The sequence below is a fragment of the Sus scrofa genome, chromosome 6 (assembly GCF_000003025.6).
Source record: "Sus scrofa isolate TJ Tabasco breed Duroc chromosome 6, Sscrofa11.1, whole genome shotgun sequence".
In the NCBI taxonomy this organism is placed as follows: Eukaryota; Metazoa; Chordata; class Mammalia; order Artiodactyla; family Suidae; genus Sus; species Sus scrofa.
The window spans coordinates 58,802,584-58,818,934 of NC_010448.4; the positions used below are offsets into that span (position 1 = coordinate 58,802,584).

Here is a 16,351-nt window from a genome sequence, read left to right on the forward strand (position 1 = left end):
GAAAGAAAAAGAGAAAGAGAGAGAAAAGAAAAAAAATTAAAAAAAGAGTCTATTTATTTCCTTACTTCCCTTGCCCACATTTTATGATTTTGATGCCTTTTTTTTCTTTTTAATTTTATTTTGTTTGAAACATGTTCATGATTAAATCTGTATACTGGCTTATTTGAGTGACTGCTTTCTGATTGTGGTTTCCTCAATCCTAGTTCTTCCTCTTTTTTTTTCCCTTTCTTTCCTTCCTTTCTTTTTGGTTTAGAGAAGCCCTTTCAGTATTTCTTTTAGCCTGGGTTTTGTATTGCTCTATTCTTTTACCTTTTGTTTGTTGGAAAAAATTTTAATTTCCCCTTCTATTTTAAATGATGTTCTTGCTGGATATAATATTCTAGGTTGCATATTTTTTCCTTTTAGCACTTTAAATATCTCTTGCCATTCTTTGTTTCTTTTTCTGATGTTTTGTTATTTGTGTATAGAAACATAACAGATTTTTGTATGTTGTTTTGTATGCTGCAACATTCCTGAATTCTTTGATTAGTTCTAGAGTTTGGGGTGGCGTCTTGAGGGTTTTTTGGTATATAGAATATCATATCTTCTACAAACAAAGACAATTTTAGTCCTTCCTTTCCTGTTTGGGTGCCTTGTTTCTTGACTTGTCTGCTTGCTGTGGCTGAGACTTTGAGGACTCTGCTGAGTAGAAGTGGCGAGAGTGGGCATTGCAGCCTTGTTCCTGATCTTGAAGGAAAGGCTTTTAGTGATTCATCACTGAGTGTGAGGTGCACTCTGGCCTTGTCATGTATGCGTTTAGCTATGGCTCCAGGTTCAGCAGCTAGGAACCATGGCAGGCTGTGATTGGAGCTGGTGATGTGCACACACTCCCAGCAGGGGCCTGTGTACGTGTTCAGGACAGTTGCAGACGTGCCTGTAGTGATGGGGGCCAAGGCAGGAACAGGGTGAACTCAGGGCTCACTGGCAGCTGCAGAGGCCCCGGCTGCACATTCTCCTCCCAGGCATGCACACTGCAGTGGAAGCCAGCAATAGTTGTGTGGTTGGGGCGGGCAAGTGAACAGTTATGGGGAAGTTAAGGCAGGTGCAGTGATGTTGAGAAGTGACAAAAGGCAGAGGTGGGGGTAAAGCTCTCAGGGTGCTCTCCTGTGGCTGCCCTCTCTCTGCATCAGCGTGCACATTGCACTGAGGTTGGTGACCTGAGTCAGGTCGATGATGTGCAGGTGCACAGCTGGAGGGGCCTGACAGGCATGTGGGAATATGCCATGGTGCTGTGGCTGTGTCCTGCACTCACACAGTCACAGAAGTTTGCGGTGGCTGCTAGTGTGATTGAGAAGCTGGATGGTCCTCACTTGGGAAACATGATTTATTCCTTATTTCTCCACTCTGATTTGGTACATCCACAAGGCACCCTCAGATTGGCCGGGAAGGGAGTGTTTTCACCAGAGAAATAGACAAAGGAGGTAAATCTTGGAGTTTTAAACAATGACTTAATCCTAAACCCCATTTACCACCACACCACCTGAATGACACTTGAAACTCGGGGTTCATTCACCTGATGGTGTTTCTGAAAAATCCACACCAGGTGTCCTCGGATGAGGAGAGAAGACCTTTTGGAGTCTAGAGAAGTATTAAGGAAATTGTTTTTGATTGATCTGTCCCAAACTAGATGTGATTTTTCCTAGTGTGTTCTGTAATTTAAAGCATATTCAGTGTTCTGAGATGAGGGTATGGCAGTCAGTATCACACACCAGAGAATGTCAAAATTAAAAATAAAGGAAACTACATTGCAAGAAACTGGACCAGAGCACGCAGGTGTGTAAGGTCTGGGCACACACCTGCTATGTGGGCTGCGCCTCAAGTCCCAGGTGAGAGAAGACAGGCCGTCAGAGAGAGGCGTCCAAGGAGGAGGAGAGCACCTCGGTTTAACAGAGGCAGAGCCCTGCACAGGGACGCCCCAGTCCTCACCCCGCACCCACATCCCGTCTCCCCCTCCATGGTCTCAGCAGGCAGTTCTCACAACACTGCAGATTCTCTTCCAGAACCTCCTGGCCCATCGGCTCATTGCCAAGGTTCTGCCACTCTGGGCGGTGCCCTGTGGCCTCTGTGCTCAGCTCCTGGCCGCATCTTGGGTTCCTCCATGGCCGTGTCGAGCCTGGAAGAGCAGAATCCCGAGGCCCAGCAGGATCAGGGCAGCCACGGCCATCCGGACAAGGTTCTCCACTGTGTAGTCTTCAGGGGGAGAGGCTAGAGGTTGTGGACAGAGAGGTCACAGAGGTCAGGGCAGATCCCAGTCCCCCCAGAATCCTGGGCACAGCCTCCCCTTTATAGGACATGCACCCCAGAACCCAGCCCCATAACTGAGGATTTCTCTTCCTCACCACTCGTGGGATCTGGCTGGTTTTGAGATGGGCGGATGGTGTCTGCTTGTCTTGAGAATCATGAAGTAGGGATGTGAGTGAGGAGCTGGGGACACACAGCCCTATCCTGGGTTCTGTGCCCCCTCAGTGGAGTCTTCCCTGTGTTCCCTCTTGTATGACTGTCTCAGACTTTTCTGGGATTCAGGACACTGTGCTGAGCGAGCTCCAACAGGATAGACTCGGGACACCCCCCCAAGAACAGGAAGCTCAGCTGGTCAGTGGGGTGTGACCCAGCCATGTCCCCCGGGAACCCCCCCTCCACAGACCCACGCTAACCCCTGTGGGGGACTGAGTCCGTGGGGGGGAGGGGAGCCTCCCATCGGTGGAGAGGTTCCTGTGGGTCTGATGGGAGGTGAGGGGGCTGGTACCAACATCTCCCTCCCGTGACCCCCTTCACCCACCACCCTCAGAACCCCTGGAGCCATGGCTCCCCCCATCTCTGCCTGACCCCACCCCCCCAGACAACCAGCCTGTCCTCGAGCCTCTGAGCAGCATTAGCTCCTCCAAGACTCAAAACTGCCCTGGGGTGGCCTGTGCTCCCTGTGAACAAATGGGCTCCGAGACTCCCCCGTTGTTGCACTGGGGCCTGGGGTGGGGACCAGGGCTCCCAGGGGTCCTAGGAATGAGGCCAGGAAGGGGCCAGGGGCTGAGACTGCCCCTGGAGTCCTCGCCTCACTAAACTCTCCCTACACCTGCCCTGTCTCCTCCCGAAGACCCGCCCATTGCCCACCTGGCAGCTTCCAGACCCGGGGGAGGGGAGGGGGAGGCAGGGGCAGCAGGGCCTTTGAGGGGCAGGTCCCCTCACTCCCAACCCAGCCAGGAGCTCTCAGGGCACAGGGTCCTGGGTTGCCTGAGCTCAGGACAAGGTCAGGGTGCCCTCACCTGAGACCATGAGCTCCAGGGGGTCACTGGGCTGTGACAGCAGATAGGGGTCCCTGCTGAGTGAGCTATAGCACCTGTAGGTGCCCCCATGGGCCAAGATCACAGGACCCATGGAGAACTGGGCCTGGTTCTGCCCAGCTCGATGCTGTAATCCAATTCGCAGTGGGGGATGGACCACCCCCTCCTTGGACAGAAGGAAAGTGTCCATCGGACTCCATGACTGACACAGCAGGGTCACGTTCTGTCCTGCGGCCACTGAGGGGCCCAGCTGCACCGAGAGGGAGAGTGTGGCAGGGAACCATCCTAGAGAGAAGGAGGTGGTGAGGGGCTGCCGGCCGGCCTGGTTCTGAACAGAGACTCGGCAGGGCCTCTCTGAGCACCCTCCTCTGTGTGTGTCTGTGTTTCTCTGAGCCTCTCCATACTCCTGACCTCCAGTCTGGCTGTCCCTCCCTCCCAGGGGACCCCTCCCCCTGGTCCCGGCACCCCCCTGGGGCTCCCCCAGCAGGGCCTGTGCAGAGGCTGGGTCCCCGCCTGACCCGCTGGCTCCTCACCTGCCACCAGGATGTCCAGGGGGTCACTGGGGGCCGACCACAGGGAGGAGAGGTTGTGTCCACCGTAGCATCTGTACCGGCCCCCATGGAGGCCGCTCACCTGGCCCAGGCGGAAGTGGGCCTGAGAGAGCCCAGCCTGGGGCTGCCGGGCAGGGCGCTGGCGGAGGACCCGTGCCCCCTCCTTGGCCAGAGCGAACCTGTCATAGCTGATGGCAGAGCGACACTGGAGGGTCAGGCTCTGTCCAGAGGCCACGACAGGGCCCTGCGGGGTCAGGAGGGAGGGCTTCCCAGAGCCCCCTGGGGAGAGAGAGCCCTGAGTTAGGGGCTGCTTCCCCCATGACCCCCTTGTCCCTCCTGGCCCCCAGGTCTCACTGTCTCTCACACTCTGGGTTCTGGTCCAGGAGCCCTACCCCCTGAGCCTCCCCCTCACATGGGGCTCTGCTCTGAGCCAGGCCCCCAGGGACCTGCCTGGGGCCCCAAAGCCTCTGGGACCAGGCTGGGCCCCCCTCACCTGAGACCAGTAGCTCCAGGGGGTCACTGGGGTGTGACCACACCTGGGGTTTGTCTCTGAAATAGCCATAGCATCTGAACGTCCCCCTGTGGCTGGGGGTCACGGGGCCCACAGGGAACAGGGCCCGGGTCTGCCTATTAGGGTGTTGCTGTGTGTCCAGGGTCCAGGAGGACTTGTGTTCTCCTTCCTTAGTCAGGATGAACCTGTCATATCTGTCCTGTGAGCCACACTGGAGGGTCACATTCCCTCCTGAGGCCACCACAGGGCTGGGCAGGGCTGAGAGGGCGGGTTTTCTGTGGGCTCCTAGGAGAGAAGGGGGCAGCTTGTTACATGGGGCTCATGGCCCCTGAGCTCCCCCAGGGCTGGGCTGTGAGAGGGACCCACCCTGAGAGCAGACTCCCTTCCTGAGGTCAGAGCCTGAGGCTGGGCCCCCTGAGTGTCCTCTCACCTGTCACCACCAGCTCCAGAGTGTCACTGGGCTCTGACCTGCCAGAGGGGCTGATGTAGTAACAGCGGTACCTCCCTGCGTAGACCTGGGTCATGTACGGGATGGAGAACTTGGCCTTGTCCCCAGCCTCCAGTGGGCTCAGTCGGTCCCAGGGAGTTTGCCTTCCCTCTTTAACCAGATGGAACTTCTGGTCCCCCAGGGTCCCCTGACACCAGATGGTCACAGGGCTCCCCCGGGTGACCAGAGGGCCTGGTTCAGCCCAGAGGGTGGGTTTGGGGAGGGTCCCTGGAAGGACAAGAGAGACCAGGTCACAAGACCTCCCCGCCCCCAGGCCCCCAGCTCTCAGCCCAACCCTACCTGGCTCCCCACCCTTCAGCCCCTCCCTGCCGTCTCCATGCCCAGTGCCTGGGGGTGGCCCCTTGTCCCCACGGAGGAGAGGAGGTGCTGGGACCCCTGGGCATCGACTCACCTGCCTGCACCTGGGTCCCCAGGCCCACACTCAGCCCTGGAAGAGAGTACCCGTGAGGACTTGCCCTGGACTCTGAGCAGAACCTCTCATGCCCGGGCGCCCCCTGAGTGCTGGGTGTCCCGAGAGCACAGGCTGGTATGGGGAGGGGACAGGTCCCTCCCAGAGCAGGGCTTCCCTCCCCGCTGCATCTCACCGAGGCAGAGCAGGGCTGGGAGTGTGGGGGTCATGGCGTCTCCTTCCCGTGGTCCAGGCTGTGCAGATGGGGAACTCGGTGCCCTCAGAACAGACAGGGCCCAGGGTGTGGCCCCTAGAGGCTGGTCCTCCCTGTCATGGAGTTGTCACATCAGCAGCCCCACAGAATGGAGGACACCTCCTCCCCAGTGACTTGCTCTTGTTTCTATTACACATCAGCAACAAATCTGGTGCCTTCTGGAGATGCCCCTTCTAGGTAAATGTGACCAAGGCATGTCCTTCCCTCTCAGAGTTACCCATGGCATGTCCTTCCTCTTCAGCCTGTCCCTCAGCACATCCCCGTCAGTTCTCAGGATAACTAGGCAGGGTCCACCAAGGTTTTTCAGAGCTCAGGTCATTAGAGATGCACATCTAGCATCTAAATGCAGCTCAGTGCAGGTCAGCGCGGCTGTGAGAGCAGAGGAGAAATACAAGACTTAAGGGAAGGAAACAGGAGTCCTCCCCCAGCCCAGAGTGTGGGGTTTCTCTCCATTACAGCTCCTCCCACGACTTCTCTTTTTCTTTCAACAGCCTCCACCCCACCTTCCTGGGAACAAGCCCCAGAGTCTTCCTTCCTCCTTGGTCTCCTCGATCACTTGAGCAGAGTCTCCTCCTCATGCTGTGGTTCTGTCTTTAGAATTGTGGGACAGAGAGTGGGTTAGTGCTCTGACTCGAGGGACAGAGCTGATATTATTTAAATATTCCTCATCATGCTTTGCCTATGCACCTTGAGCTGTGAAGTCCTCTCTCTGAGTCTCTGTTTCCTTGTCTGCAGCTTGTGGTGTTGACCCTACTCCTCAGAGAGTTTGTAGGCTCAGTGGTGCCAGGACGTGAAGGGACCTGATATTGGTGCATTTGCAGACCTGGTGAAGACGTGTGGGGTGTGATGTGAGAGGATCTGGGTGTCAGTCGCCAGAGTCACAGTGGATGCTTGATGTTAACACTCACCACCGTTACCTCCCTCTGACCTTGCTACTTCAGTTTTTATGAAATATGTAGGTAGAGGCTATTGTAGGAAAAGAGAAATGAAATTCCCCCAAATAGAGAAGGAAGCATAGCAAAAGAATGAGGAATATGAAGGAACAGAGAAGGGTCTACTTTTCAGTTCCTCTATATCAGCCAATTCTTTTTTTGTTCTGACATATTTTCCATGTCAATTTCCTTTCTTCCTAGTAATGATCTATTATTTTTTAAAAATATGTGATAGCATATCTATAACACACGAGGCAATGTCTCTACAAGCAAATATTACTAGAATTTACATAACTTCTAAGAATTCACTGATTTCTGTCCATAATGGTATTGACTAGAAACAAGCAAATGAAGTGAACTGTTTCCCCAGAAGTTGCTCCAAGGCTCTCCCCAGACTGGACATCATCAGCCCTGACCCACTGTGCTCCCCCCAGATGAGCAGGGGGCTGTTGGCTGAAGCAGGAGGTCTGAGGAGGACTCACCCACCAGAATCCAGCCCCACAGTCCTTGACACAGCCCAGGAAGTGTATGTAGATATGACACATATAACAACTGAAATGTAGATCGGTGAGGATGAAGGGACCTCTGTGTTCCTAGGTTTCTCCATTTCCTTGAAGAGTTAAATACTAGCTTTCACTTGGCTGTCAAGTCAGGTATATACATGGTCATCTGAGAACAGCCACTCAAACAGCATCCTAAGAGGACTAGTTACAGCACCCATGGAGAAGTTAAAGTGGAATGCTAAAAATATTTTTAAAATCCAAGAAAAGGCAAGAAAGGGAGTTCCCGTCATGGCGCAGTGGTTAACGAATCCAACTAGGAACCATGAGGTTGCAGGTTCGATCCCTGCCCTTGCTCAGTGGGTTAGGGATCCAGCGTTGCCGTGAGCTGTGGTGTAGGTTGCAGATGCGGCTCGGATCCCGCGTTGCTGTGGCTCTGGGGTAGGCCGGCAGCTACAGCTCCGATTTGACCCCTAGCCTGGGAACCTCCATATGCCGCAGGAGTGGCCCAAGAAATGGCAAAAAAAAAAAAAAAAAGAAAAAAAAAAGAGAAGGCAAGAAAGAGTAAACAGAAGAACCAGAAAGAGGGGATACACAGAGTAAAATAAAATGGCAAACCTACATAACAGTCTTAGCTGTCATTACATTATATGTAAATGGGCTAAACACAGCAATTGAAAGACAGAGATTGGCCTTAGAAAAGACAACCACAAACAAGACTACCCAATGTAGCCTAGAAGAAATTCACTTCTAATATTATGATGTAAATAGCTTGAAAGTATAGAATGAACAATGTGGATGAACCTTGGAAACATTTGAAGGGAAATAAACTGGCCACAGAATGTCACATATTGTATGATTTTACTTACATGCACTGCCTAGAAGAGCCCGATTCCTTAAGGCAGGAATTAGAATGAAGTGAACCCCAGGGGCTGGCGGAAAGGGGCATGAGTCATTGTTGTTTAGCGGGCATAGAGTTTCCATTTGGGATAATGAGAATGTTCTGGAAAATGGGCAGTGGTCATTATTGCCTAACATGGTACTTAAGGCTACTGAACTGTGCACTGTGATAATGTTTAAGTAATGGTAAAGTTATGGTGTATATATTTTACCACACTAAAAAAGTAGGAGGATGAAGAATGTACCATACAAGGATTAATCCATAGAAAACATAAGCGTTTGTATTAGTTTCCATTTACCATAAATTACCACAACTTAGTGGATTAAAATGACACACATCTAATATCTTACAGTTCTAGGAGATGAGGAGTATACAATCAGACTCCCAGGCATAAAGTCAAGGAACAGCGAGACATACATTTATTTCATCTCAGTCCAGAACCAAAAATCTGGAAGCCATCTGAACTCTACATATCCAGTGATATGTATCCAGTGACAGTGGAAAACTCCTGTTTAATTTGAATAGAACATCTTTCTCTTATTTTGTATTTTCTGGACACAACACTGTGTAGTCTCTGAGTCATACAATATTATTCTTATCCACTTCAGAGCTTACAGCTTGGTTTTGTTTTCCTACTGAGTTGGTCCCGCCAGTGCCATAGTGAATAGACATGGCCATAGGGCACATGCTTGGATCATTCCCACTCATAAAGGAAAGGATGATGCCTAGTGTGGATTCTTACACATGCCTTCATAAATGACAGGGAATTCCCTTTTGTTTCTGATGAGTTTTTAATTTTCATTAAGCGTTCTTGGTGTGTTTTTTGAAGGGCTTTACATCTGTTGAAATAATTGTATTTTATCTGTTCTATTAACATGTTGGATTATGTGATTCCTCCTTCAGACCATGCAAAAGGCTCCATGTTGCACTTAGTCCCCAACTGCCCTTAGCCCGCTTAAGAGGTGCCCAGCCACCCGCAGCCTGTACTAGTGGTGCCCTGTTGCTCTGAGCCCATGCAAGTGGCATCTCACCACCAGGAGCCTGCACCAGAGATGCCCTGCCCTCTGAGACTCCTCAGGTGTGCAGGATAAGATATTCCTATAGCAGTCTGCTCCCCGCCTCTCACCATTTCCAACAATAGCACCTTGCTTCTCCTGTAGGCCCAGACCTTCTCCTGGGTTCTCTCAGCTGTGATGCTCTGCATCCCAGGCCCTCAGGCTGTCTCCACATAGCCAACACCAGTCCTCTCCCTGGAACTGACAGCAGGAGCCTGAGTTGCAGCACCCAACACCTCGCCCCTCCCCAGTATCTCAGGCTGTGGTGTCCAGGAATGGTGGCTCACATGGTCTGTGCATCTCTGACTCTGTTTTTCCCTCCTCAGTCCAGCTGCTGCGTCTTTCTCAGAGATGTTGAAGTCCCTCTGTCTCAGCTGATCTCCCTGTTGGTTAGGCGGCTTCCTAGGGTGTGGGTATCTTTCCTCTTTAACAGCTCCCTCTCAGGAGTGCTAGTCCTATCCTGATTCCTTCTCTCTCTCTTTTTCTTTTTTGCTTTTGTTCTGCCGAGGTATGTGGAGGGTTTCTTGCCCTTTGGGGAGGCTTAAGATCTTCTGCCAACATTCAGTAGATATTCTGGGTGAATCGTTCTACATGTAGATGGGTTTTTCTTGATGTGTTTGTGGGAGAAATTGAGCAAGACATCTTACTCCTCTGCCATCTTGATCGCTACTCATTGTGTTTTTTTTAAGATTTTTATTTTTTCTATTACAGTTAATTTATGATGTTCTGGCAAATTTCTGCTGCATAGCAAATTGACCAGTCATACATACATATACATTCTTTTTCTCACATTATTCTCTATCATGTTCCATCAAAGGTGACCAGATGTTCTTCCCTGTGCTACACAGCAGGATCTCACTGCTTATTCACTCTAAATGCAGTAGTTTGCATCTACTAACCCCAAACTCCCAGTCCATCCCACTCCCTCCCGCTCCTCCTTGGCAATGACAAGTCTGTAGTCCATGAGTTTGTTTCTTTTCTGTAGATAGGTTCATTTGTGCCATATATTAGATTCCAGATATAAGTAATATCATACAGTATTTGTCTTTCTCTTTCTGACTTACGTCACTTAGTATGAGAGTCTCTAGTTCCATTCATGTTGCTGCAAATGGCATTATTTTGTTCTATTTTATGGCTGAGTAGTATTCCATTGTGTATATATACCACATCTTCTTAATGCATTAATCTGTCAATGGACATTTAGGTTGTATCCATGTCTTGGCTATTGTGAATAGTGCTGCAATGAACATAGGGGTGCATGTATCTTTTTCAATGAAAGTTTTATTTGGATATATGCCCAGGAGTTTGATTGCTGGCTCATATAGTAGTTCTATATTTAGTTTAATGAGGCACCTCCATACTGTTTTCCATAATGGTTGTGCCAATTTACATTCACACCAACAGTGAAGGAGGGTACCAGTTTTCCCACACCCTCTCCAGCATTTGTTATTTGTTGATTTTTTAATGATGGCCATTCTGACCAGTGTGAAGTGGTACCTCACTGTAGTTTTGATTTGCATTTCTCTAACAATTTGTTATGTTGAGCATTTTTTCATATGCTTCCTCCTGGCCATATGCCTGTCCCTCTTCTAGGGAGATTTTTAAAGCAGAATTCAGGGCTTATTCTTGAAGTACAAAATAAATAAATAATAATAATAATAATAATAATGACTCATTATTGTTACCCACAGAGTGAAGCAGGGTTGGGTATTGAGTTTCACTATCATGGTGACTTCCTTGCCCACCCTGGGCTAGGTGCAAGGGCAAGAGGACAGAGACCGCAAGACCACGCTGACTAAGAGGATGCTGTGGGCAGCTGCCCACCACCCCCACTTCAGGTCTCCACACTGAGGTTCTCACAGGAAGCAGAGCAGCTCTCTCCCTACACCTTGGTCTCCGTTGCCACCCCAACTAAGATGTAGGACTTCTCCTTTTGCAGACAACCATGTCTGCCCGTCATAACCCCCAGATGTGTGCTCCAGGCATTTTCCACACATGCCATCAAGTGAAGAGACCCCCGTGTAGGGATTAGAGTTGGACGGTCAGAAGATGAATGGCTCCTGCCCAAGCTATCACCTGTCCCCACACTTCAGTGGTTTGTGTTCATCTCTCCATGCTCCTAGGTCAGGGGCTCCTGTTTGGATTAAGGTCATGTAAAACAAGGGCATGAACAGAGACCTTGGGCTCCTTTCTTACAGCCTTGGTCACACGAGGGTTGATGAGAGAGGGGAATTCTGATATACATGGAATAGAAGGTTTTCACACACCACTTTCTGGTTAGATTCAGGCTCTGCTTTGTGGTGTGATGCGGCTGAGTCATAGTGCCTTTGCTTCTCCTTCCTGGTGATTCTGGCTTCCCTAGGCTGGTGAGGTCAGCGTGCCCCAGGCTTCTCCAGAGTAAAGATGTTATTTGCTCTTTGTAATTAAACACTGGTTTGTGAGGAGATATTTTGAGGGTTTGTCCACAGCATGTTCCTTATTAAATTCCACTTAATAGTTTTAGCCGCTCCTGGCTATCGGCTGTAGCAAAACCTTCTCCTCGCCCAAATGCATCCATTCACATAAAAATTGCATTGTTTGTGACACTTTTAAATGTCTGTGACATATGGCCCCATCCTTCTTGTATTTCTTCTGCCAGAATAAGGAGAGGCACCTGGGCTTTCTTACTTCCCCATGACTCAGAGTCCACCTGGAGAGTTTTAATTTCTGGTTGAGTTAGTACCCCGACCCCCACCACCCATAAGACTCTTCTCCTTTTGTGTTTTCCTAAAACACAAAAGTTCTTTTTACATTTTTACTTTTCCACATGAAGTTCGGTATCAACCTGTCTAGTTCAAGCAGAGATGCTTGTTGATGTGTTTTGAGGGCTGACAGGCATTAATCAGTTAGAGATGAAGAACTGCCATGTTTGTGATGCTGAGTCATTCTGTCCAAGGATGAGGGTGTCTCTTAATTTCTTCAAATCTAATTTTGTGCCATTCAGACATGGTTGATAGATACATGTTTGTGTGGGTTCAGTTTTGCACGTTTCTTTTTTTTTTTTCTCTTGGATTTAAGTTTTCTTTTTTATTACTCAATGAATTTATCACATCTGTAGTTGTATAATGATCATCACAATTCAGTTTCACAGGATTTCCATCCCACAACCCAAGCACATCCCCCTACCCCCCAAACTGTCTCCTCCAGAGACCATAGGTTTTCCAATGTCTGAGTCAGTGTCTGTCCTGCAAAGAAATTCAGTCTGTCCTTTTTTCAGATTCCACATGTCAGTGAAAGCATTTGATGTTGGTGTCTCATTGTATGGCTGACTTCACTTAGCATGGTAATTTCTAGGTCCATCCATGTTGCTAAAAATGCTGGTATTTCATTCATTTTAATGGCTGAGTAATATTCCATCGTGTATATGTACTACCTCTTCTTGATCCACTCCTCTGTCGATGGACACTTAGGTTGTTTCCATGTCTTGGCTATTGAGAAAATAGCTGCAATGAACATCGGAGTACGTGTCTTTGCGAGTCATGGTTTTCTCTGGGTAGATGCCCAGGAATGGGGTTGCTGGGTCAAATGGTAGTTCTGTTTTTAGTTTTCTAAGGAATCTCCACACTGTTTTCCACAGTGGTTGTGCCAATTTACAGTCCCACCAACAGTGTACTAGGGTTCCTTTTTCTCCACACCCTCTCCAGCACTTATTGTTTGTCGACTTTTTGATGATGGCCATTCTGGCTGGTGTAAGGTGGTACCTCATAGTGGTTTTGATTTGCATTTCTCTAATGATGAGTGATGTTGAACATCTTTTCATCTGCTTTTTGGCCATCCATATGTCTTCTTTGGAGAATTGTCTGTTTAGATCTTCTGACCATTTTTTGATGGGGTTGTTTGTTTCTTTGGTATGGAACTGCAGAAGGTGTTTATAAATTTTGGAGATTAATCTCTTGTCAGTTGATTTATTTGCAAAGATTTTCTCCCCTTCTGTGGGTTGTCTTTATGTTTTGTTTAAGGTTTCCTTTGCTGTGCAGAAACTTTTAAATTTCATTAGGTCCCTTTCATTTATTTTTGTTTTTACTGTCATTACTCTAAGAGGTGGAACTGAGAAGATGTTGCTGTCATTTATGTCAGAGAGTGTTTGGCCTATGTTTTCCTCTAAGAGTTTGATAGTGTCTGGTCTTATATCTAGGTCTTTAATCCATTTTGAGTTTATTTTTGTGTATGGTGTTAGGGAGTGTTCTACTTTCATTCTTTTCCATGTGGCTGACCAGTTTTCCCAGCAGCACTTAATGAACAAGCTGACCTTTCTCCATTGTATGGTCTTGCCTCCTTTGTCCTAGATGAGTTGGCTGTAGGTGTGTGGGTTGAATTCTGGGCTTTTCTATCCTGTTCCACTGATCTCTATGTCTGTCTTTGTGCCAATACCATGCAGTTTTGATGATTGTTGCTTGGTAGTATAGTTTGAAGTCCGGGAGCCTGATTCTTCCAGCTCCATTTTTCTTTTTCAGGATGTCTTTGGCTATTCTGGGTCATTTGTGCTTCCAAACAACCTTTAAAATATTTTGTTCCAGTTCTGTGAAAAATGTCCTTGGTAATTTGATAGGGATTGCATGGAATCTAAAGATTGCCTTGGGTAGTATCGTCATTTTGATAATCTTGACTCTTCCAATCCAAGAGCATGGTATGTCTTTCCATCTATTTGTGTCATCTGTGATTTCTTTCATCAGTGTCCTATAGTTTTCAGAGTACAGGTCTTTTGTCTCTTTCAGTAGGTTCACTCCTAGGTATTTTATTCTTTTGAATGTGATGGTAAATGGGATTGTTTCCTTAATTTCTCTTTCTGGTCTTTCATTGTTGGTGTATAGAAATGCCGTTGATTTCTGTGTATTAATTTTGTATCCTGTGACTTTGTCAAATTCATGGATGAGCTCTAACAGTTTTCTGGTAGAGTCTTTAGGGTTCTCTAGGTATAGTATCATGTCATCTGCAGATAGTGATAGTTTTACTTTTTCCTTTCCAATTTGGATTCCTTTTATCTCTTTTTCTTCTCTGATTGCTGTGGCTAGAACTTCAAAACTATGTTGAAGAGTAGTGGCGAGAGCGGACATCCTTGTCTTGTTCCTGATCTCGGTGGGAACTCTTTCAGCTTTTCACCATTGAGAAGGATGTTAGCTGTGTGTTTGTCATATATGGCCTTTATCATGTTGAGGTAGGTTCCCTCTATGCCCACTTTCTGAAGGGTTTTTATCAGAAATGGGTGTTAGATTTTGTCAAAGGCTTGTTCCACGTCTATTGAGAGGACCATATGGTTTTTATTCTTCAGTTTGTTAATGTGGTGTATCACACTGATGGATTTGCAGATATCGAAGAACGCTTGCATCCCTGGGATGAATCCCACTTGATCATGATGTACAATCCTTTTAATGTATTGTTGGATGCAGTTTGCTAGTATTTTGTTGCCAGTGGTCTTTTTAAAAGTTAATAAACAAGGGAGTTCCCATTGTGGCTCAGGGGTAATGAGCCCCACTAATATCCATAAGGATGAGGATTCAATTCCTGGCCTCGCTCAGTGGGTTAAGGATCCAGCATTGCTGTGAGCTGGAGGTCACAGACACGACTAGGATCCCGCATGGCTGTGGCTGTGGCTGTGGTATAGGCTGGCAGCTGCTGCTCTGATTTGACCCCTACCCTGAGAACTTCCTTAAAAAAAAAAAAAAAGTGATAAAGAGAAACCTTGACTAAACAGTCAGCAGGGGGAGCTTTCGTGCCCTGAGATGGTAACTGGCAAGGACTCAGCCAGTGAAAAGCATGGATTCCCTGTTTATTCCAGCTTCCCATCTCCCTGTCCTGTCTGTAAAAACATCTCGTTCCCTTGCCTGGCTGGAACCTGCACATGCTCGCCATGGAGACAGACACCAAACTGCAATTCTCTGTCAATCCCCAATAATCCCATCTTTACTGGAGAAGTATCTGGCAGATTCAGCTCAACATCCAGAATCCACTTAACCCCCAGATCTGATTTTCTAAATACTTCCCCAATACTCTCAGAGAAAAGGTGGATTGCTGGTCAGGATAGAAGGAATACAAGATACACCTGGAACTCCGTTTTAACCTAGAAAGCAAGACAGCGATCAAATGAAGAAAAAGTGCATCTCTAAAAGCACCCCTGGGAGCTTGAAAGGGCCCCTGATGGCCAAGTCTGGGAAGCTGAGCACCAGGAATTTCATGGGGACAGTTGTATGTTCCCCCTACTGAGCTCCAAGGATGCAGGGGCTCATTGCAGGCAGGGGGTCATTGCAATGAAAAAGCCTGCCGCCCCCCCCCCCACCCACTGCTCCCTGAGATGACAGAGTCAGAGTAGCAGAGAGGAGGCTTGGGTACAGTTTCAGAAGAAAAGTAGCTTTGCGCCCCAGCCCTGCCTCATGCGGAGGATACAGGGGGAGGGGGAAATGCGACCTTTATCTGGCATCCAGGATCTAGAGCTGCATTCACCCACCCACCACTGCAGCACCTCAGAGATGAAGCCCTGGACAGGATGGGTGCCAGGCTGGGCTGTGGGACATGGGTGGTCAGAGGTCTGGGAAGAAACATTAGGAGTGAGTCAGAGAGCTTATAGAAAAGCTCTGCCCAGAATCCAATTCCAGGAGCTTGGGGGCCTCCTGAAGACACAGTGTGTGGGTCCCCAGGTGGGGGGAGTCCTAGTTCTGCTGCAACCAATGAGCACAAACACAGTGGCTTAGAGCTCCCATTTATCACTACATGGCTCTGGAGGCAGGCAACTGGCGATGGGTAAAATCAGGGTGTCTGCAGGGCTGTGCTCATTCCTGGAGGCTCAAGGGGAGAATCCACTTCTGTGTCTTTCCCAGCATCCGGAGGCACCTGTGTTTGCGCTCTGTCTCCCAGTTAAGGAGGGTGTATTTACACTGGCTATTGAAAACAATGCTGCTACGAACATGAGGTTACAGATACCATTTAAGTCCTGCTTTCATTGTTTTTTTTTTTTTTTTTTTTTTTGCACGCAAAATATGAGTGGGATTGCCGGATCATATGCGTAATATTTGAGGAAACTCCATCTCGTTTTTCACAGAGGTTGTACCATTTTGTGTGCCCACTGGCATCCAGGTATCTCCTCGTCCTTGCCAACATTTAGGTCTGCTCGGGGATGAGTCACTGTGGTTTTGATTTGCATTTCCTTCCCTGGGCTTTGGATCCCAGACAGTGGGGACACGAGGAGACGCCAGACCAAGGAGGGCAGACCCCATTCCAGGAGGACAAGACATGGGATGTGGGGGAGAGCCAGACAGGTGCAGCTGGGGGCTCACCAGCTCAGGCAGGTGAGAGGTGACAGGTATCAGTGACAGTCAGGGCCCTGAGCTGCAAGTTCGTGGTTCCCAGAGGCAGCTGGGAATGTGGGGCTCCAGGGGGAGGG

The 16,351-nt window shown here is 48.6% G+C and overlaps 1 protein-coding gene across 5 annotated transcripts; it reads right to left on the bottom strand.

Moving 5' to 3' along the window:
* On the bottom strand, nucleotides 1,346–6,166 carry LOC100525227 (leukocyte immunoglobulin-like receptor subfamily A member 6). 5 transcript variants are annotated; one of them, XM_021094961.1, is made up of 9 exons: nucleotides 6,053–6,166; nucleotides 5,767–5,918; nucleotides 5,472–5,602; nucleotides 5,279–5,314; nucleotides 4,810–5,094; nucleotides 4,362–4,664; nucleotides 3,851–4,147; nucleotides 3,300–3,602; nucleotides 1,346–2,244 (listed from the first exon to the last, which is right to left on the bottom strand). In XM_021094961.1, exons 3-9 carry the CDS (start codon nucleotides 5,503–5,505, stop codon nucleotides 2,108–2,110), a joined length of 1,395 nt encoding a protein of 464 aa, XP_020950620.1. In that variant the 5' UTR covers nucleotides 5,506–5,602; nucleotides 5,767–5,918; nucleotides 6,053–6,166; the 3' UTR covers nucleotides 1,346–2,107. The 5 variants fall into 5 exon arrangements, with proteins under 5 accessions (XP_020950620.1, XP_020950619.1, XP_020950623.1 ...); XM_021094962.1 differs by lacking the exon at nucleotides 6,053–6,166 and adding an exon at nucleotides 2,379–2,428 and having other exon boundaries at nucleotides 2,051–2,244; nucleotides 5,767–5,972; XM_021094960.1 differs by lacking the exon at nucleotides 6,053–6,166 and having other exon boundaries at nucleotides 5,767–5,971.

What these genes read in the sequence shown, in the direction of transcription:
- LOC100525227 (XM_021094961.1), bottom strand. Translation starts at nt 5,505, where the DNA reads ATGACCCCCACACTCCCAGCCCTGCTCTGCCTCG. An exon ending in CCCAGCCCTGCTCTGCCTCG is followed by an intron (nt 5,315 to 5,471) that starts GTGAGATGCAGC and finishes ACTCTCTTCCAG; the next exon opens with GGCTGAGTGTGGGCCTGGGG. An exon ending in CCTGGACATCCTGGTGGCAG is followed by an intron (nt 3,603 to 3,850) that starts GTGAGGAGCCAG and finishes CCTTCTCTCTAG; the next exon opens with GATGGTTCCCTGCCACACTC.